We start from the raw sequence: 23178 nt of genomic DNA, 5'->3' as shown, positions 1-23178 counted from the left end.
AAACCTTCAAAGTGTAAATGCAAATCTACAAAAAATAGAAATGTCAGCATTGTTTGAAGTTGTATATCTATCTAGTATGGTTAGTACAAGTCTTCCCCTTCCCATTAACAAAAGAAAAAAGGTGCAAGTGATGAAAAAAATAAGGTCAAAGGTCAAGTTGTCAAAGGTCAAGTTGATTGCAATTTTCTTGCCTCTCAATTCTCTGATATTCAGGGCAATATTATACCCAATTCCCAACAAGAAAAATGCACATTTTCCCCAAATTTGAGTTTAAAATTTCCCCAATGTATAATTGCCTAAAAAAAATAGCTAAAACCATGCATTGAGTTTACCTTAAAGTAGAATTAAGTCAATAATAACCGATTTGCTGTTTATTATTGATTGACACAAAGAATTACATTATAAACAATAGTGTTTAAAAAACCATATTTATTTGGTATATTATTTAAATTTAGTCAAATAATTTAATTTGTTTAATAATACCATACATGGCTTTCTAAGATAATGTACAAAAGTGTTTCTTTGCTTTACAAAAAGGAGCCAGATCGAGAAAATATTGTTTCTTAAGTAACAATTTCTAGAGTAAGATGACACCATTAAACATAAAAGAACACTTAAAACTGTTAGGGGGGTTTCAATGATTTCATACTAATAAAATTAAATCTAATTACATTGTAAACAAATATTTTGGACTAAAAAAAATCACAAAGTGATGAAATTACTTTCTGTGATTTTGACACCCTGACTCTCCCCGCCACAGTTTCGGAGACGAGAGCCGACAAACCGTCTCTGCCAATTCTTTTGTGCACTAACTGTAAGTGGCTCAAAGATAGGTCACTACCTGCAATTTTTCTGGCCATTCCAGCAGTTATGATTTTTCGGTTCACAAGCACTTGAAGGCTAGGCATATTTCGTTTGACAACTGAATACTAATCAATATATTTAGTGACATAATCTACTGAAAATTCACAACTAGGCTTGTTGATAGAAGATACAGAGGGCAAGTTCACAATTTTTGAGTTTTGACGTCTTCCAAGGCATTGTGTGCTTCATAAGTAAAGTACTCAGCAAGTAAAACTTTGCTTAAATGTTGTTGAAAGTAGGATTTCTGAGACGGGAAAGAAAGTCGAAAAAGTTTCATAGTATCCAGAAATCCAATAACTTCTTCTTCAAATCTGTCATCAATATTGCAGTTCCTCAAAGCATTCATAAGAATGGGGCAATCATATGATTTTATGTTATGTCCAACAAGAATCTTTGGTTTCTTAGATGGAAGATTGCCAAGGAAGGAAATGAGATCTTGTAGAGCTTCTTGAATGGATACTGCTTTAACTGCTTTCCCATTGTGATGCAAAGTTGTACCGTTCAATGCAAGTCCCGTTACTTTGGATGCTTGTGTACTGATGGGCTTTTGGGGAATCACATATGTACAGAGATATTCATCACTGTCTTCATCTAAAGCCGCAATTTGAGTAATGTGGGAATTCCGCTCTGAAAGAACATTAAAATTCAATATTTACATTTACAAATATATTTTCTGTTTATGAACCTACAGAAAAGCTAAAAAGTTCAAGTCTATATACACTTTTTATGGAGTCAAAATATCAAATTTATGATGTTAAACTGAACATTGTGTGTTCCTGTTCATAAAAAAATCATGCTATATAATTCAAACAAAAACTTGTTATATCCAGAGATGGTCATATCCTTTTCTCTCTCAAATGCACATATGCACATATAAGTAAAAGATAGCAATACTTTGCCCTTAAAATCAGAATCTGATCACATGACCAACATAACTCATACATGTAAACTTTTTTATAATGCTATTGATTTCCTAAAGATATAGACACTGTATAAAACAATAAGCCAATAGGAGAGAGAGAGAGAGAGAGAGAGAGAGAGAGAGAGAGAGAGAGAATATTGAATGGATGTGACATTATTATGCCCAGATCAATGAAAAATACTTTCAGAGAAGCATATTGGTAAATAAATGAAAGCATATTGGAAACATTCATTTACCAAATCCAGTTGCTTCTAGATCAAAGTACACATAACTTCCAGAACCCAATGGTGGAGATTTTAAAGGGGGGTAATTTGGAGGAGGGATGGCTTCCACATCATCTACTTCTAGATCGTTAAACTCAACACCTGGTTCATAGGTGGGTCCTTCCCTAACCTCAGCTGAGGTTAATTTGTTTCCCCTGGAATTTTGAAATCATATATAAATGTTGATCCATATATCTTTCAATAAATTTTATATTAATAGGACACAAGATATTTTTTCTTGATTTTTTTTTTTAAGATTTAGAATATACCATTAAAAATTAACACCTTTCCAACTTTCGATTAAGTCTTCTTTTTCTTGCCTCTCTGGTATTAGCTAATGCTTTTCTCTTGGCTCTTCTGATGTCAATAAGAATTGCTCTTTGTCTGGTAAATTTCCCAGGGGATAGGCCAATGTTCTTGTGTACCTGTAAAAATATGATAAAGAATTAAAAACAAATTTCTGTAATCTGATCCTAAATATCAGTTACCTTGCTAACATTAACTACATGTAGTTTTAATATAATCAACAAGAGTTTTATTGCTCTCATGAAAGAAAAAATGAGAATATTTAAAATATTATTTATGATTACAATTGCAATAAATTTTAATTTGACATCATGTGACATGAATAATGTTTATATGACTTGGTTCCATTCATAACTTTCAACTAAAAAAAAAACAAAAACAAAATTTCAATAAATAAACAACATGTGTAATTGTCAAAGAAAATGATCAACATTTATTAGAATAAAACATATGAATATTACCTTTTACACATATTTTTAAAATGAACATATGATTTTTGAACGAATTAAGTTTAAATCAAATATTAATTTTGCACTGGATTTGTATAATTAAATTTCAAATTCAATAATTAATTATAAAGCAAATTTTTATTTAGAACTTTCTCAAATAAAGTTTTTATGACAGCAGACAGAATTCAATCAGAGTAGCTCACATTAGGGTCTTCAACTGTGTTTTAATCAACTGAATATATTATAATCAACACAAACTGTTGGGTAAACTGAAAGACATGCATAATGAATATAATGAATTCTATGCATCTTACTTTCAGCAGATATTCATGACCCTGATTTTTTTGTGCTACTGATGAGGCAACCCGGTAGTTAAGATTTGCAGAGGCTGATAAATGCAGGGACTTTGGTGCTTTTGAAGACACAGATTTATTAAAGGCTTCGTTTCCCTGTGTACTACCAAGAAAAGCCAGTTTTCTGCATTGTTTCCTGTACGCTTCAAAAAGCTGTTCCAAAGCCAGTCTCAGTGACTCACATGACAGGGGTTTACCAAATGGCAAAGACTTGTATCTGCTCTCTGGGTTTGTTTGAAAGACACACCATGAGGTTCCACTACAGCATTCATGATTTCCGAAAGCATGGTTGGTTATTGCTTTTAGAGAAATATCAAGGCCCTCTGGGTTTCCCTTGTTTTGAGATAATGCATAATTGAAACATTTTGAAATATATTTGATAACTTTAGCTGAGAGAGGTTTGTGTTGTTTTTGCAAAGAGAAAAAAGCTGATGAAAAGTTTTTTCGCACATGATTCTTGTCTGATTCTTTTGAAATGTCTATGGATTCTGCTCGCAAGCGACATAAAGTAGAAGCATCATCATCTGCAACTAATGTGCCCATTTTGATTCCCTTCTCGTTCATGTCCTTAACCATTGACACCACCATGTCTGATTCCATACTTTTAGCGCTGCCTTCAAAATTTTTTCGACAATCATGGGCACCTGGTTTCAGATTGGACTTTGAAGCATTTTCACACACACGGCAGGATTTTGAACGCACTGCATAATTACTTTACCTGTCTCTGCACCAATCATAGAACAATGGCCTAAAATATGGATGTTTAAGCTTTTTCAATATTTACAAAAAACCAGTTTTTTATACCATATATAGATAAAGAGGCAAGGGGCCATGCGCATCTCTTGCCTACACAGTTTCTGAAATTATAATACTTAAAACACTTTTTATTCTAAACTTTTGTCATTTTAATGTGATCCTTTAATACTAATCAGGGATTAATTTTGATCAATTTGAACCAACATAAACATATATAGACTAAAGAAAATGACATACAACCTAAGTGACATAATGACACCAGTCAAAATGTGAGCAAATAATGAGAAGAAATATTGTTGTAAAAACAATTTTTTACAACATTTACATGTAATTGTATTATCGAAATAAATGTTTAGGTTAATACACATACCAGACAGACTATCATATGAGCGACCACTGCGCCTCTTTTGCCAGCCTGCGTCGACACTAGCAGTGATAGCATCTGCTCCTTGCTTCCTAAAATTGGAAAAAAATATTAATCCTTTTAAAAATTTTGTATTGATTGGAAAGAAAACCAATCCATGTATATCTATGTATGCAGCTGTAATCAATTTAATTTCATTTATGTACTCATTTCTAGATTTAAAAAAATATATATTAATTTTATATATATATAACAATAATTACTCGTGTGTAAGCAGTCTCTCCTCTGAAATTGCCTCTTGCATAGATTCTTTGGCGATTTCCTCCACTGAAAGTCCGGCTTCTTTCATTCTATTGGTTATCACTTTCTCGCTTACAGGTGGTATGTTGATAGCAGCTAAAAAATTGTTGACTTGTGAAGTATTCATGCCTGTGTGGATCATTGCTGCAAGAATTCAATAAAGATAGCATTACTACCAGTGTATACATATATACTACATGTATAAACTATAATTACGCAAATAATGTTGAAAGTCCAATGCCTTCAGCTTACAATTAAAATGCTTAAAATTTGAGAGTGGTTCATGGTTATACTGTTAGATGCAGTAATATGTATATACTCAAACCCATAAATTATCAATTCTGAATTTAATTCATCATTTTGTGAAAATAATTCTAGGCCATAATGATTTTAATACATCAATCAACAATTCAAAGAGAGAGAGAGAGAGAGAGAGAGAGAGAGAGAGAGAGAGAGACAGACAGACAGACAGACAGACAGACAGACAGACACACAGAGGGGCTTGAGAGAACATTTTGGCATATACTGTTATATAAAACAATTGTAATGTACATGACATTTTACATCATCTGTAATTCAGAGGTTTAAAAAATATGATAACATTAATAAGGGTGCCATGTGAGGGAACCTTAAGTAGTATCTAAAATTCTAAGTCTCATAAGAACATAATCAATGCAAACAAAAAACACTATTTTACCTGTAGCTAGCTTAGTGTTGGCATCCCAGACCCTGCCATGTTTCTTTCCGGTCGCTATTTTATTAATATGATGGCAATCGGTATTGCTACAGGGCACTAAAATATTAAAATAATACAGATGGCATGACTTTTTTTATTAATAATAAATTTATTCCTTATTTATTTCTGCTCAAATAGTATATTAGTACAATAAATGACAATTTGCAATAAAATTGTCTTCGAGATAATTATTATGGATTGAAGACACATACACTGTATATATATGTAAACATGTCTACACGAACAGTGTACCTTGTGATTTTTGATATATGCATGATATATATATATATACATTCATTTCCATCTTATTCCTGATTTCAATATAAACAAAGGACTTATATCCCCTATATACACCATACATGTGCACTCTTAAAAGTAACAATTAATACGGAATAATAAATATTTCTATGAGAGACCAGGATGCAGCTAGTTTAATATGTCATTTCTAAAATTTATGTGATGATCAAAGCTAGAGAAGGGATTAAAGACATTAACTTTGTCTCATGTATCCTATGTACACATGTATTGATTAAATGATTTTTACAAATCAATTTGCATTACAGTAATTATTCCATCATTTTTTTTTTCAAATAATTTCCTATAATTATAATACTAGTTAATACATATATTTGATCTATGTTAGGATCTGTACTTGCTGCATGTACACATGTTGCGCAAACCGTTGACCTATACATAATCAATATGAGCTGATAATCAGGCAAATACCTTTCAAGAAAGCCCCCAATCCGTAGGTGATGATGCCAACACAATGGGACAGGTGTAATGGTATCCCACACTCTTCACACGAACGTAAGCCATCCGCTAAAACACTTAGCTCGACGACACGCCTGCCCTTTCTCCAGTCTATGTCGGTGCGAGGCTGTGAGTTGTCAATTATGATATCGTCTGCGACATCAGAGAGTGTGTAGGGGGTAGAAACCGCATATCGTGAACGTTGGAAATAATTATGCTCAGACAAAATAGAAAATGCCGACCAGCGATCTTGTAAACTGTGTAAAACATTATCAAGTTTTCTATGTTGTTTTTGGCTTTTAAAACCGATGCCTCTTCTTTTGTTAACTTTACCCATTTCGTGACGCCATTTGCATTGATTTGTTTACCTCTCAAGTTAATGTCGTAAAATGTAATCGATTAAAAAAAAACGTTAAACAACGACATTAAAGTTTTATAATGAGTAAACATGTTTGTAAACAAAATTATGTTATATATTTTTATTGAAATCATTGTTTTAAAAAATAACATCAGCGTCTTACGACAACCCGCTAAGTTGGAAGTTCCGGTTGCGCGGAAGGTTTAAATCGTGACGTTTGAATTACCTTAAGTATCATTAGGAAAGTGTCTGTGTTATTCATAATGATGTGGGGAAATGCTAGTTTGAGTTATAAATACTTATAGTCGTTCTGATTGGTTAAGAGAAACACCCCCCCCCCCCCCCCCAGAGCGCGGTGTATAGAAAGTCAGGATTTACTTTAGTCCGGCAGTTGACGTGGAATCTTCTCTAAGGTTCGAGTCAACTCACTTCCCCGGTGTTTTCATTTACATGTAGCTGGAACTTGGGCTAGAGTTAGTGGGATTTTGAAATGCTCGTAAATATTTGACAGAGTGATTGAGCGTTGATATAAATTTCTAGAACCTTCACATTATTACTGAGTTTTGGATTTAGACTAAGAATACAGACGGATTTGAGACTGACTTAACTTAAGCGACTAGAGACTTAAGAATATCATGGAACTCCTTGTATAAATTAAAGTTAAAACCACTATACGATTACACATCAAACATGGCTATGATTTTATTAAGCAACCCAATGTTTATATTTTCAACCTTTGAACACGTGGTTGAACACGAACGATAACTCTGTTCTGAATATCATCGTTTAGTATAAATAACCGCTAGATAGTGAAATAAGACATACATCTTAAAAGATTTTCATGTTTTAACATAAATCCAAGTAGGATATGATATAAAAATGACCAGTTCTTACGTATTTTAAGAATATTATTCGAGCACTTATACTTCCGCTTGAAATTTCACAGGAACTAAAGAAATCTCGGTGAAGTCTCGTGAACTTTCATTCGAGCACCTCTGGATTTATTACATACTTAGCAACGATAAAGAAAACATTCCAAACACATTCGCAGGGGTGAATAGGCAGCATGATGTCTTAGCTTGTACAAGTATAGTCGAGCAATATGGCACATGGGCCTCTTGTTTTTATTTTGCATTTGAGCTTGCTCACTTTTTCTTCCATTTTAAAAATATTTTTGCTTTTCAGAAATTTCAGTCTTGATGCATTACAACTTTATTTTCAGGTGGTCGTAGAGGCAATGTAACATTGAACAGTATATTGCAGTTTGTTACCGGAGCAGATGAGGAACCAATACTTGGATATTCACTGCCCCCATCTTTATGTTTTTTCTTGTCTGCAACTTGATTTCTACCTACCTCTTACACTTGCATCAATAAGTTAAATCTTTGCATTCCAGAGAAGCTTGAGGACATTCCAACTGCTGATGTTTTGTTTGATTTTTATGATTATTCTTTTTGCAACAGTAACTTTATATTAAAATGATTTCATTTGGGAACATCATACCGTGACTTCAGATAGATATAGATGCCAAACTATGTATTATTCTGGGTTTTTTTTTGCAATTTAATTTCACTCATGTGACATATTTGTCCATCATTGTCAACAACTTTTGAGCATTTTCATCTTTTTTTTTCTGCAATTATCAAATTGTTGTGAAGCATCTAAGAGAGGACATTTTCATGCCACTCCTATTATACCTTTTGAGAATATTGGCAATACATGTTTAGAAATCCAAAGGATTGATATATCATCGTGTTGAAGACAACGTTGGTGCTAGCTTACATATTTATCAATGACATACTATAACATAAAACTTCTTTAAATATTTGATATCGACTTGATATCAAATTTTCTAATTATTTCCTTGCAGTATATGCTAGTTTTATACATAATGTGTGCTGAATGCATGAATTGCTCAGAACCCTAATATTGTCTCTTTAAGCTGAACACCACTCGTAAATTGTCACCGCCTCACAGGTACCTGGTATATGAACCCTTCCATTTCGTTACACCGGATTTCCAACTGAAACTCGTCGCTGACGTATAGTATTCTTTTCGTGGTCTTTGGATTTTATGCATTTAGTTCTTATTTTATGTGCTTATTCAGTTTGTTATTATATTTTGACCAGTTTATTTGGTGATAGTATTCTCTTGGCATGAAAAAAGTGCGTAAAGCGTTATATTTTTATTGTGATCGAGTAACAAGGCGAGGCATAATATGTGCATAATGTATGTCCACACAGGTGAGACCTCTACAGCGAAATAGTTTAAACTGCGAAGAGGTCTGCAGCTTATAAAGGGGTTGTAGAGATAACGGTGGTAAGAGAGAAATACGGCGCAAGTGCATATTTAAGAGCAGTGTTCAGCTTTAAGGAATTTGAAGAAATGTGTAATTTGGTGTCATATTTGAGTTGATTATGGACATGTACTTATTATCATTTTGTTTTATTGTAGCTTTTTACCGAATTCAGGAATAAGTCATTGATGAGCTATCTGTCTTCTTGAGGCAGAATAGTGACATCGTGCAATACAAATAAGTTATTATTTCGGAGTTAATCTAACTGTTTTTATGTAAAATTTCACTGAAATAAACTTAAAAATATTTTTTTATATATCATTAATTTTTCTTAGAGATTAATTACTTCGTTTAATGGAAATACTGATCAGAATACTTGCACAATTAAGTTGTTGACATACACGAAATTGCGAATGCTAGGTACTTTGAAATTACTCGAACGAGAAATAATTTCTGAGTGTTAACTCAACACAAGTTAGTTTTTCCATTTTTAGCATTTTAGAGTTACAATTTTTATTTCAAAATCATTTAAATTTTACTTATTTTAAATGCTTTGTTTTTTCTCACTGTTAAAAGTTAAACTTTATTTCTTAATCGAGGAAATTTATTGGTAGCGTTTTACTTTTTAATTGTATAACCATGGCATCTAAACAATTTGACACTTTTCGGGAAATTATTTAGTTACGACAGATTGTCGGACAATAAGTTAATTTGTTAAATAAACTGACAAATTCCTCGTTCAGGCAAACCTTTGAAGATTAATTATTTGTGTTATCAGAGCGACACTTTAGCGACTAATAATGATATGTGCTCATTTTTAAACTTAAGATATTATGACCTGATATGCAGATTTGGTTTTTGTACTGCCATCTTGTAACGTTATACTTTTTACACTGCACTTTCAGTGTATTTCTTTTCAACAAATATCCATGCATTTGCAGACATTTGCTATGCACATGTTTGCACAGATAATTGATTTTTTTAATTTTTAATTTCAGCCCAACATGGGCTTAGTTGGTTGATTTCTGTGGTTTCAAGTCTTAGTCTTAAGGGTTACCTTAGCTGTCACCCCCTACACATATTCTCTTTGTTCTACAGGCCAATTAAAATTTCATAGAACTGATGAGAATGTAACATTAATGTCCTCAACAAACTTGTATATTATATGATGGATTGATAAGATATGTTATCGAATAGGAAACAGAAACCAATATCCGCCTTCAAATATTTAATGAGTACTTTTTCTCTCTGTTTTCGTAGTAATAAGAAAATCTTTTTGACTGCTATAGCATATTTTAACGCTTTAACTTGGGTTCGGGCTCCTTTGATTAAAATATATCAGAAGCTTTTTATTGTTATTTGTTTTAATTGTTAAATATATGTAGAAAATCGAAAGAATAACAAATAGTCACATATCGCACTAGTCAACAATATAATTTTATTAAATAATTCAAAAAGCTCAAAAATTCAAAGTTTATAAAATTTGAACCGAACCTGATTGAAAAAAAGTGATCCCAATTAGAATTATTCTTTTTATTTAAGTTGTACAAAAATACTAAATGTTCATAAAAAGATATATTGAAATTGTTTAAAATTATTGTTTTCAATAAATACCATGCTAACCTTAGTTATTTTGTAAGCATCCATATATCTTCATATCCCCGAATGGGGTCACAGTGACCTTTTTTAACAGTTAATTTTTCAACTGTGTTTTCTTTATAACGCTTGGATGCCTTAGATATAAAGTCAGTTAAAGCATCTTAGATCGCATGAAATAATGTCCCCAAAAAGTAAGATTTTTTTATGTATTGTTACATTATGGCATAATCATGAAATATCGAGTTATTCAATTTTTTTAATAATTCATAATAAACCCTTTCAAGATGGAGTAATACTAGAACTAATTTTCAGGTGAGCGACATGTGGCTCATTAGGCTCTTCTTTCTTTTTTTTCAGATTAACAAGTTTATTTGGAAATGATATATTCGTTTATTAACCAAGAAAAATACAGTCACTTCCATTACTAAATACTAAATAAGACTTACTAAAAATGTGTTTCTCTCTGAATGACACATAATAACGTTAGTGATTGCAAATCAATATTTGCGTGATAAACGCTTGTTGGTAGAAAGTATTGTAATATTACCAAACATATGTTGACTTGTTAATTTATTTGTAATTTAAAACCAAGCTGTTCATTTGGACATGCAACATTAGTACATGTATAAAACCAAGGTAGCAAGGGTAAAAAACTTCTCTAACTTTGGAATAGTTATTGAATTAAACTGTTTTATATCCATATCCAAAAGTGAAACAGAACTGCAAAATGGATAGTCCATGGTATCTACTTTTGGTGTTTACTGTTGCTCTGGTACAGCCAACATCAGGTATGTTAAATATGATACATCGATTTCACGGAAAACTAGAAGGAAGAAAAAAGACATCTTAGGGCCGGTTGAAGAGTATTTGTTTGTTTTTTAAGTAAAAGATACCGTATTTATTAAACTGGTTTATTTATACCCCCGCAAACGAAGTTTAGGGGGGTATATTGGTTTCACCCTGTCCGTCTGTCCGTCTGTCTGTCTGTCCGTCTGTCCGTCTGTCTGTAGACGCAACTTTGTGCCCCATATAGAATTTTTTATTACTGCATGGAACAATTTGAAAATTTGTACATATGTTGAACACCATCTGAAGATGTGCACCTGCAATTTTTTTTAAGATCAGACAAGATTTAATGATTTTATGACAGTTTTCATTTTCCTTATTCTATATATTGTACACTAATGTTGAAAAGTAAGGGAGGTAATCCTTACAGATTTTATTAATTAATTAATAGAAAACACTCTAAAATATATTTATATAAATACATCCAGATGGAGTTTTTTGTCTTTATGTCTTAATTAATAAAAAAAAAATTTTTTTTATAAGTATTCTATCAACTGACAATGCAAAGTTTTTGTTTGTCAATGATAAATTCTTAGGAGCTAATGAGAACATCAAAGACAAGTGTGGCTGAATTCATTTGTCCCAAGGGAGCCATTATATGAGCCATGGTTCAGATGGAGCATGTGTTTAGGGGAAACTCATAATCTGTAAAATGGATGATGGTGTTGGGGCTATTTTAAAACTGTTTCATGTAAACCAAAAGGTCTATCATTATAAGGAAATAAATAATATAATTATTAATAAAGAAGTTAAACTATTTTTTAGAGGTTGTTTAAATTTATTTGTCAAGTAATTTGATGGAGTGACCCTATTGGGCATTAATTTAAATGAAATTCAAAATTACTGATATGATTGTAGTGTTTTGGCAATTTTAAAATTGTTTGCAATATTAAATTTTCTTTTTTACATATTTTTACATAGTATGGTAATTATGGTAATGTTTTGGGAGTTTAAGGGATCAATTTTCTGATATGGAGTTCAATTGTGCCATAGGAGAAAGTGAGGAAAATTTGAAACAACTAATTGCATCTGTCAAGACTCTTATTAGAAAGATATTGAAAGTCTTATCAACAGAAGAGCATTGCTTGGCTACCGGTATATCTATTCACTGCAAAGGGAGGGGTTATTGTCATTTTGTTGGTTTTTCTTTAAATCAATTAAATTAAAAAAATATATCATCAAATACATACATTTGTAAATGTATTTCTGTTATAGATATGTATTTACAGTGAAATTCTGACAATTTTGATTTTAATTTTTCTTTAACTATTTTTTTTTTTGTTTTACAATTCTAGAATTTTTTTTTTGTATATGTTCCAAACCTTAATTATTATTCAATTCAATTATTTGTCCCATTTGAAATTAGCCTAGCGGGGGTATTAGTCCCATTAGGACAGTTCTAGTTTCATTTCTATAATAACTGTACACATCAGTAAAATGTTTTAAATTTAAAAGAATTTGAAATTCTGTTTTAAAAATCATCTCGATTGCCTGTTTTCTTTTTCGATGCCGATATATAGATTGATTTAATCTTTTTAAAAAAAACTTTTTTAAAACTTGTTAATTTAGGTGGACACTGTCAAAACGGATGGGCTCAGTTTAAGAGCAATTGCTATTATTTTTCATCCATAGACGCGACTTTTAAGGACGCTATGGTGAGACTATACGTTTGTTATATCTATATTGTATAATTTATATTTTCTGTATGTACATATAATTGTATTACGGAAAACCGATTATTTTCTATTTCCAGTAAAATAATGTTTCTTTGAACATTTTCTAATATTTTGTCATTATAACGGAATAAAAATAATAGTTAATAGTGTTACTTCCTTCTTTAATTAAATATGAAATAATGTCCTATTTAGATATCGTGTATCTCTATTGGTGCTAATCTGCTAGAATTCCACAACAAAAGAGAAGAGGCATGGGTGTATTTACAAATAAAACATAGAGGTAATGTTGTGATATTACATCTACGGCTTACAAGCTTTGATGAAGTCATTATGGTTGAATTCAATGTAATCGTTATACTAGTTGATGGAAATCTATAACTATTCATTAAGGTATCTTTCTACTCAATATTCTTGTATCAAGAATTTCTTGAGAATCTGCAGACAAAACTCACTTAAAGAATAGAAAGATAATGGAAGGTCAGTGTTCATCCCTCTGAGTTTTTGCCAATTAAATTTGATCTTTCTGCACCTAAAATGCGATTTCAGCCTGATTAGGATTTGTTGGCAGTGTTTTTGATTAGGCAAACTTTTTTCTTAGTTTATTGTTTTAAATTATGCACAATGATCACACTGTATAGAGGGATTACGGAAAAAAAATCTTTAAATTTTAGACAACATGACTTATATGGTGTTTCTCGAAATTCTTGTCGCAAAAAAAAATCTAAAAAAGATTCATATTAATATAAGAAAGTGCGTAATTCAAAAAAAGACTACAAACTAATTGCCATGCAAGATAAGTTGATTTTAAAATAAATGATAATCGATAAAATCAACTACCGTCAGTACTGCAGTACTTTGATTTCATCTGCCTTCATCCAGAACTATTTTTCACAGCAAAACCCGACTATAATCCACAATGTATCAAATCTTTAATTTGACAAAGTGTCTTAAACAAGTCATTGATGTGGTGTGTACCTCTTTGTGGTTATTAATAAGATTAGGCCACATCAATATAATGTAACTTTTTGTTCTTCGTACCCCGCGCTCTCGTATTATAAAACAAGAGGTCCCTGGGGTCACATCGCTCACCCAAGCATCAATAACTTTATATGAACGTTTAAAAAGGATATCGAGACACATGGACCCTCCGTAGAATCAGGTAACATAAAAATAATATGGTAAAGTTTTCGATTTTTACACTTTTTTGCATATATATAATCTTTGACATTGTACTTTGATGGACTTTTTTTAACGAAATAAGAAAATCCTATGCAAGATATAAAACTAAACTTTTGGTAGGGGTACATTGTTAACTTCCGATTCCCTTTATTTTCGTTCTCCCTTCTCCTCCCACTTTATAAAGCCTTCAAAATATATGAGAGCATATAGGTACATTTCTCAACTACTTACCAGTTAATGTATCTAAAAAATATATCATAACAGTTATTGTATTTTATTTTTAAAAATTCCAATAGATGTGAAGAAGAAAATTGTATTTAAATGCGCTGAGCTTCTCAAGTTAAAAACATTCAAAAATTTAATTCCCCATAAAAATGACTTGTTACCTGGCATGAACTCGTGTGACTTTTATAACTTTACTCACTTAATTGATAAATACACTCGAATGAAAAATGTCGTCATGTGATATGTTAAAGAGCTAATATACTCAATGCATTGAGGGTATATCACTTTATTTTACTGAGGCCTATCCATTTTGTCTTCTCTGATCAAAACAACAAATGGCTACAAACCAGGATGATTTTCTGCTGTAATATTTTCTTAGAAATAGCGGTAATGCCTTTATCCCTGTCACAGAAATGTGTCAGAACTATGGAAACTGTTTTATCGGTGTCATTTTAATCGTGTATGAAAAACTCTCAAAATTGATGTAGATTTTTTATAACTCATAGTATAAAGAGGGGGCTCCAGAAAGTATTTACAGCACATCATCTTTCAATTTTTTTTGTACAAGTATTGAAGGTTAAGCGAGACATTTCTAATGATCAACTAAAATTTCAGAGTCAATCGCAGAAGTATAAGCAAGATACATTCATGAATCTCACAATTCAGCTAGGTTTGAGTCATATTTTGTTCATATAAGTTTATTACATTCGGCTCTAGATTTTAAACTTGGTATTCCCAATTCAGCATTTGAAATGTAAAAAAAATGGCCTCATATCTGTGTACAAACTAGGAGTTGTGAGCAGAGGTCTGTATATTGCTTACAATTTGAAGCTTAACACTCAAATATGGTCAGTAAAAAGAAATTGTAAACAGTTAAAACAGAAGAAACATGCATTTATTCTTAAAAATGAAACAAATACGTCAGCGATACTAAACTCTGTTTATTCTGAACTCGAGAAAAAGCTGAGCATCTCAACAAAATACTTTGCATTAATATACTATTGGGCAAAACATTGTACCGAATTACCAATAGAATGAATTAGGATGTTGCTTACTTTGCGCAGGTAAACAGTCAACTGTCTTATTTGCCGAAGACTATGTTTGATTAGTTACATAAAAATTACAAAATACAGACGATAGATTCCTAAGTTACAAAGCATAAATAATGAAAATTAAAATAAAATCAAAACAAGCCAACACCAACGTCAAATGTGAAAACTGTCGACGCATTGAAATATTTAACCTCAATTTACTTCACAAAATCGGCACCAATGAGTTTTGGACGTTTCAAAGATTACTTTCGCACGAACTGTTGCACAACAAACAAATTCATATTTGTCAGATCGACCCGTTTATCATATGAATACATCTAACATGGCTGCTCTAAACATAGAACCTCGATTGTGAAATAATGGAATACCTGGAATGGAATTATAAACTAATTTAACCACGTATTTTCTTTGTTATTATTATCGTATTATCTCAGATTTGAAAGGGGCATTGTCACGATTTTGGCCAAAACCTATTTTTCCGATTTTAATATTTACAATGCTGTAGAAAGGCATTTTTAATAAGCAACTGTAAAGCGAGTTACAAATCTTGAAATTCTTTGCTTTGTAAACAAAGCCTTTGATTACATTTTAAACGTTGAAGTAAACATCTCAGTTTAAAACCGTTAGGTGAGCAAAAAAGCATATCAACGGCGATCCCTTTTTATACAATTTTAGGTTATGCTAAAGGAGTATGGTTAGGGTACAGTGACATTCAGAAGGAAGGACATTATGTGACTATGTCAAATGCAGAGGACCTTGGTTATCAAAACTGGCATAAAGGAGAACCAAACGATTGGCAGAAAAATGAGCACTGCGCCGCTATCCATTTCCAATACGCTGGCTGGGTTGACTATCACTGTACAGCGAAGTATAATTATATCTGCAAGAAATAAATAATACAATTAAAATGTTGTTGCAGTGCTTTAACTACATGTACAAGATACATATTGTTCATTTAAGTGTGTTGGTAGAGCAAACGTCTAAAATATGTTTAACTCTTTACAAAATTTAATTTGGGTTCGAACTCATACTAGATATAGATTGACTATCCTTGGTCATAATTATTAACAACTGTGTAAAAGTAGTTATAGACTCATTTGACATATACATTTAAACTTTTACCAGGTGCAGTAGGGTTATTTTTCAAGTGCAAAGAGGTAAAATAAGACACTATCTAAATAATATTGCAATAGAATTTGCAAAGAGTTTCTTTATTACACAGGTAAAGGAATTTGGACAAAAGATCGCCAATTTCTGTTTTGGTCCAGCTTTCAAAAAAATCTCAATATTTTTCTTTCCAAATCAGTGAACTAATACGTTTTTATTTAAAAAATATATCGATGTCTCAAAATAGATTGGCCACGCAATGAGAAAAAAACAACTTTATGACATATTTTTTGTAAGGATATGTCATTGATTGTGATATGTGAAATTAATTTTTTGTAAGGGTCCTTTGTTGCTATGGGAACTGAGAACAAACTTCCGCCTTATTGTCAATTTTGAAAAACGTGTATTTAGGATGAAATGAAGTGTTTAAATATATTTATAGTTTTGAAAATTGTTAAAACATGTTTTTTTTCCTATAAATTGAGTTCAAAATCATTATATTACTTTAATTATTTAAATTTTAAACCTATTAGATATCATAATTTTAATTCCAAAATTTCTTATATTGGGTTAATTTTGTTAGTTTTTTAAAAGATAAAAAACAAATAATCGCAGCCATCTTAAAAAAGTGTGACAATCTAATATGAAAGACGAATTTGTGAATATTAAAAAACATATAAATTATTGGTGGGCAAATAAAAGACGTAAAAAGTATACAGACCTAAATATTCATAATATATTCAGTATTTGAAGCATTTCTTGGTACCTAGTTACCCCCTTTGATAAACTCTCGAGTGTTTGGAGGTGCAAATTGTAGTTGTAAACAAAGTGTTTTGAAAATTGATCCCATAGGACTATGATTCTCTTTTATGAGCTTGTTAAATTTAATAAACTCCCAAAACATAACCATAATTACCATATTATGTAAAAATGTTTAAAAAAGAAAATTTAATATTAAAACTAATTTTAAAAACACTACAATCATATCAGTACTTTTGAATTTCATTTAAATTAATGCACAATTGGGTCACCTCATCAATTTACTTAAATTACAACTTTAAACAACTTCTTAAAATAGTTTAAGTTCTTTATTAATAATGATATTATTTATTTCCTTATGATAGAAACTTTTGGTTTATATGAAACAGGTTTAAAATAGCCCCAAAACCATCACCCATTTTACAGATTATCGATTTCCCTTAAACACATGCTCTATCTGAACCATGGCTCAGATAATGGCTCCCTTGGGACAAATGAATTCAGCTACACTTGTCTTTGATGTTCTTATTAGCTCCTAAGAATTTATCATTCAGACAAACAAAAACTTGGCATTGTCAGTTGATAGAATACTTATAAAAAATATTTTTTTTTATTAATAAAGACTTAAAGACAAAAACCCTCCATCTGGATGTATTTATATAATATATTTTAGAGTGTTTTAATACTATTAATTAATTAATAAAATATGTAAGGATTACCTCCCTTACTTTTCAATATTAGTGTACAATATATAGAATGAGGAAAATGAAAACTGTCATAAAATTGCAGGTGAACATCTTCAGATGATGTTCAACATATGTACAAGTTTTCAAACTGTTCCATGCAGTAATAAAAAATTCTATAGGGGGGACAAAGTTGCGTCTACGGACAGACGGGCGGACAGACAAACGGACAGGGTGAAACCAATATACCCCCCTAAACTTCGTTTGCGGGGGTATAATAATCGGTCATCAGGAAAATTAGCAAGAGAAAAATCGAGATATGGTATAAGGAAATACTTCCGATGCAATTTACCAAAAATTTGTAGTCCAAGACCAATGCCGTCATCATCTTCTATGTCAAGGTCACGATCGCCTATAATGTGCAAGGATTATGATCAAGTTTCTACGATGAAGGGGACGATCAGTTTGAGAAAGAAGAGGAAGAAAATAAAGTGATGGATAGCTTGGAAAAAATGCCAAGAGAAACCATTCAACTAGATGTGGGAGGTTATAAATTCAAAACGACAAAAGAGACTTTAACCAGAATACTGTCACCGTGTGAGAAACACTTATTTAGAGTGACATACTGTTTCTTTAATTTAGTGCTAATTATTTCTAATTAGACCTTCACCGCCGGACATTAAGATGTCACCTGTTATTTAACTAATTATATATCTTGAGTAATCCTTTAAATTAATTGTTATATGTGTCAAGAGTAACTCTATTTATTTAGACCTGTATGTATGTTTTATCTATAAATTAGTCGTTATCCACAATGATCATTAGTTGGAGACTGGACCTTGTATTGTCCATGCCGACTGCATAGATCGTGTAGAAACGACAAGTTTGGATCATTAATAAATTGTTATTCGACATACCGACTTGTGTATTTCTACCGGTCATAATACCATCAAAACTGTCAAAATTGATAACATTGAAATCTGCGAACGCGGCTTCATATTTCTTGGATCGAGACCCTAAACATTTTGCCTTTATTCTAAATTTCTCGGGAAATGGTGAAATTGACGAGAGAACCTTACTGGAGGAGAGAGGATCTTTAGCCGCGATCTTAACAGAATGTAAATATTATGGTCTGGTGGAATTGGAGAACAGGGTCAGAAAGAAGGGACTGAGCCATGAAAAGTAAATAGCAGATCAATGACAAATATTTTTACATACCCTGAAAGTATTTAAATGGAAAAATTTTATTTCAACATTTTTAAAACTATATTATAGCACACACACACACACACACAAATATATATATATATATATATATATATATATATATATATATATATATATATATATATATATATATATATATATATATATATATTGTAGATTATGGACACAAACTTTTTTCTCTCTGAGGCAGAGGAGGCCCTCCGCAATGGCTTTACAAACCCACCCATGCTGAGCATGGAGGACGCCGCCTCGATATCAAATGGGATACGAATAGCACTTTCTCCAGTTGCCATAACGACTGTAATTGCATTACATTTTTTTGCTGTTTATAAGACTTATAATATTGCATTTCATTATTAAACGTAAACCTTTGTGCATCCTTAGGTGGGAGAGGCGTCAACAACATCCTACGGGGCTCAGCGGAGAGAGCTCCGTCTCTCCTATGAGAGACGGACGTGTGTCTTAACGTTATGGGGAGACAAGGCCATCAATTTTAGCCTCAGAAACGATGTACTCTACACAATAAAATGCATCGTCCCCACACACGACTTTAACCATCAACGCTGTTACAATTCCACACCGGACACCACCTTTGAAGTAATTCAAATTTTGAATGTTACTACTGTTATAAACAGTTAATATTTAATCAGGAAAGTTAATTCTAAATATACATGACCTTTTTGATTCACAATTCATTATCTAAGAATTCTGTGTCTAAAAAAATCAGTCGAAAATAAAATCGAAGACAACTTAAATAGTATTTATTGAAAACTAGCTGGCACGCTAATGAATAAACCCTTAGTATTTGTTTCAACTGTTTACATGCAGTATTTATAGCATTCTTTGAGATTATAAGATTTCTCTTTGATGTGCCATTATGTTTGGTAGGTTTATAATACATTAATCTGTATATTTAAACAAATGTATATATCTAACATCTTATTCACCATTTCTCCCTTGAATACTCATTAATATTTTTTAATCATTTTATTTCAACATGATATTTTTAATAATATTCAACATAATTTACTTCCTTTAGATCATTGTAGAAGCCCACGAAGTTCAGGACTTCGAAGGAGTGGTAGAGAGCGTATCTTTTGAAAGGTAATGACTTATAAATAATAAAAAATGATCATATCCTAAGACATTAACCGTTCCTAAAAAATATTACCGTCAATTAGATTGTAAATCATTTTATGTTTGAAACTTTTAAACAACCATTTGAAGAACCTTAAACCTTATAATCCGAATGATTCTTGATACGACTTAACAAAGCCTTAAGTTTAATATTTTTCCGAAAATGAAATTTCAGTCAAATCACTTTTTTGCAACTAAAATAAATCAGTATATAAAAATTTCAGTTAATAAACACACATCAAATTAAAGTCAATCTTATTGGAATGCTTATTTTTATTCAAAACAAATTAGTTTGACAATCTTCCTATAATTCATTTCTTTCATAAGCTATATTTTATAATATTCTCAATGATTATCACTTTCATTTTTAGCAATTTGATCGAAGTAAATGGGGTTCTGCTCACAACTACTAACGAGCAGTTGAAGTACCTCTTTCCCAAAAACTGCTATAAAAGTATTAATGTGAAGGGAAAGAGATGCATGTCGGAAGTGAGCGAGATGTAATTTTTTTTTTTTTTAATAATTCTTCTAATTAGTATCAGCACATATTGTATTTCCAACATTAATTATATTTACCATAACTGGAAATTAACACGTTCCATAACATGAGAAGTCAACTAAAACTATAACTTCTGTAGTTCCCTGATGAATTTTTTATATTAATGATTCTTCAGTATTTTTTGTATTCACTACACAAATCAGTTTCATAAAAACACTATCTTTTTAATTACAGAGACTTTGCGAAGAAATCGAAGAAAGATTAGAAAAAGATGGACAGAAAGGAAGAGAGGGGTAGAGAAATGTAGAGAGAGATTAGAGAGAGCTGTAGAGATAGAGATGTACAGAGAGAGAGAGAGAAATGTAGACAGAAATGTAGAGAAATGTAGAGAGAGAGAGAGATGGAGATTATATTATAGAGGAGAACAGACGAAAAAATTATGAAATATAAATATTTTAAAAATCTTTTACAGTTTTCTTATAATATTTTGTTAGCAAAAATATTTATTGCTGAATTCTGCTCGTAAAAAGCATTGTCCACCATATTTCTGTTGAATCGCCTCTATCCCGACAAGCCATTTCGCTATGGAGGTCTCACATGTGAAAATATGCATATTGTCTCGCAATGTTAATTGATCGCGATGAAATTTTCATATTCACGCACTTTTTGTAAGACAGGAGAAAATCATCAAATATCAAATAAAAAGGCATATACATTATTTACCTATGCAGACAAAATACTTCCAAAATACAAAGAAATAAATGCACAATCTAAGAAGATAAAGAAATGTAATACGTTGGCCACAAGTTGTAGGTGTAATCTGATGTAACGAAATCGAAGAGTTTATTTTTTAAGAAATAATCAGCAATTTAAAAAGTTCACCGGGATATGAAGTTGGTTGGTCAGGTGATCAAATCCTGTGAAGCCCGAAGGGCTTCTCAGTAAATTTGGTCGCGTACCAACCAACTTCATATCCCGGTGAACTTTTTAACATTGCTGTTTATTTCTTATATTTACGTTTGAAAAAGACAAATCGTTTAGATTTGTTAAAATTACCAAAATTGGTACTATGACCATCGTGCTATGACCATTGTGACTTCACAAAAACGTTCATACAGAATTTTCTATAGATTCATATGAGGAAACATATTTGCAAATGTAAATATATACCTTTGGCAGTCCCGATTTATAAGCGGTATTCAGCTTTAACATTAAAAAACAAAACAAATACAAGTTTATCGCTCTCATACAGCGGTAATACTTTTATAACGTACGACATAAAGTACGAGTAATTACTTAGTACTATGATTACGGTAGACAATATTTATATACTTTTGATAAAAAAAAAAGAATTTTTTTTTTTAAAAATAATTAACAAAATTTCAACGCTTCGATATTTGTTTCTAATAAATTCATGCTAAAATTTCACTGAAAATCTTTGTTGCATTTTTATCAGCAACCTGTGACGGTATTTGTTGAAGTTCAACGAAAGATAACTCTTCCCTTCCAGACCCCGATTTTATATGAATTTTGTTTACATTTTCTCTAAGTTTGTTGATTTCCCGACTTGGCTCAAATACATGACTGGCCTTGATTCATTTCAGATTTTCCGTACTTGTAATCCAAAAATGCATGTCAGTTAGTAGATTTCTAAGCACGTGCATTCAAATCAACAGAAAATGCCAACGTGACATTCCGACACCTTCAAATAGCCGCTCGCGACCAGAGTTTGACCTGGCATGTTCATTTCTTAGCCAACGCTATTCGGCCACATTGTTTACAAGCAGCACTGATTTTTATTAATAAACTGATCAACAAATACTGTCACCTCAACCAATCGCTAGCCGCCTATCTATTTTAAAGGTTCCACAACATTGGGTATCAATTTGAGATGGATAGAAGAGCGCTGGATCTCTTCTCTCCATCCTCATCCAAATTCACTACACAACTTTACATTTTTATCCCCTTTCAAGTAACAAGCGACATAGCCTAGGGGGTAACGCTCTCTCCTACCAATCGAAGGGTTCTCGGATCGATACCCCATTGTGTAGATTTTTTGATTTTTTTTTAATTTACCGATTTCCTGCGATTGATTTGAACAAAACAACACGACCAATTAATGGTGTAAAGACCTCCTAATGGACATTTTCGGTTGGATGATCATTTACTACGGATGGCTACTATCGATAAAATAAATGGACCCCTCAAAGCACTAAAATTCTGTATTTCGTATAAATGATTTTTTTTAACTGCTGCATTTTTCAAATATGGCAAATGAAGTGATATGTTATGTCCAAGTTCACAATAATACACCAAAAGTCTATTGAATTAGGACAAAAAATTACAAGACAAAAAGATTTTACATTTTATTCTATCCAAAGCTGCATGTAATATGTAGCGAAACTAACTGCTTTCTTTATCGGAACTAACTCCAAACTTTTTTGGTTATAAAGCTGTTGTACGCCGAGT

The 23178-nt window shown here is 31.6% G+C and overlaps 3 protein-coding genes and 1 long non-coding RNA gene across 4 annotated transcripts; 2 read left to right on the top strand and 2 right to left on the bottom strand.

The window, feature by feature from the left end:
- Positions 1–375: 375 nt before the first annotated feature.
- Positions 376–6403, bottom strand: LOC128173719 (uncharacterized). The gene is made up of 6 exons (XM_052839384.1): positions 6040–6403; positions 5275–5370; positions 4284–4369; positions 2335–2474; positions 2023–2204; positions 376–1491 (listed from the first exon to the last, which is right to left on the bottom strand). Exons 1-6 carry the CDS (start codon positions 6401–6403, stop codon positions 1007–1009), a joined length of 1353 nt encoding a protein of 450 aa, XP_052695344.1. The 3' UTR covers positions 376–1006.
- Positions 6404–10934: 4531 nt separating this feature from the next.
- LOC128173708 (perlucin-like protein) lies at positions 10935–16190 on the top strand. Its single transcript, XM_052839376.1, has 4 exons — positions 10935–11107; positions 12735–12820; positions 13034–13121; positions 15973–16190. Exons 1-4 carry the CDS (start codon positions 11047–11049, stop codon positions 16188–16190), a joined length of 453 nt encoding a protein of 150 aa, XP_052695336.1. The 5' UTR covers positions 10935–11046.
- LOC128173728 (uncharacterized) lies at positions 11016–16163 on the bottom strand. The gene is made up of 3 exons (XR_008242552.1): positions 16053–16163; positions 13294–13370; positions 11016–11142 (listed from the first exon to the last, which is right to left on the bottom strand). It is a non-coding gene; the product is annotated as an uncharacterized LOC128173728 (long non-coding RNA).
- A 3068-nt stretch (positions 16191–19258) lies between the features above and the next one.
- On the top strand, positions 19259–20974 carry LOC128173710 (uncharacterized). The gene is made up of 5 exons (XM_052839378.1): positions 19259–19373; positions 19458–19670; positions 20113–20177; positions 20582–20710; positions 20944–20974. The coding sequence occupies exons 1-5, from the start codon at positions 19299–19301 to the stop codon at positions 20972–20974; spliced, it is 513 nt and encodes a 170-aa protein (XP_052695338.1). The 5' UTR covers positions 19259–19298.
- Positions 20975–23178: the final 2204 nt, after the last annotated feature.

Source organism: Crassostrea angulata, chromosome 2 (assembly GCF_025612915.1).
Source record: "Crassostrea angulata isolate pt1a10 chromosome 2, ASM2561291v2, whole genome shotgun sequence".
Lineage (NCBI taxonomy): Eukaryota > Metazoa > Mollusca > Bivalvia > Ostreida > Ostreidae > Magallana > Magallana angulata.
This window is presented reverse-complemented; position numbering and strand designations above follow the sequence as displayed.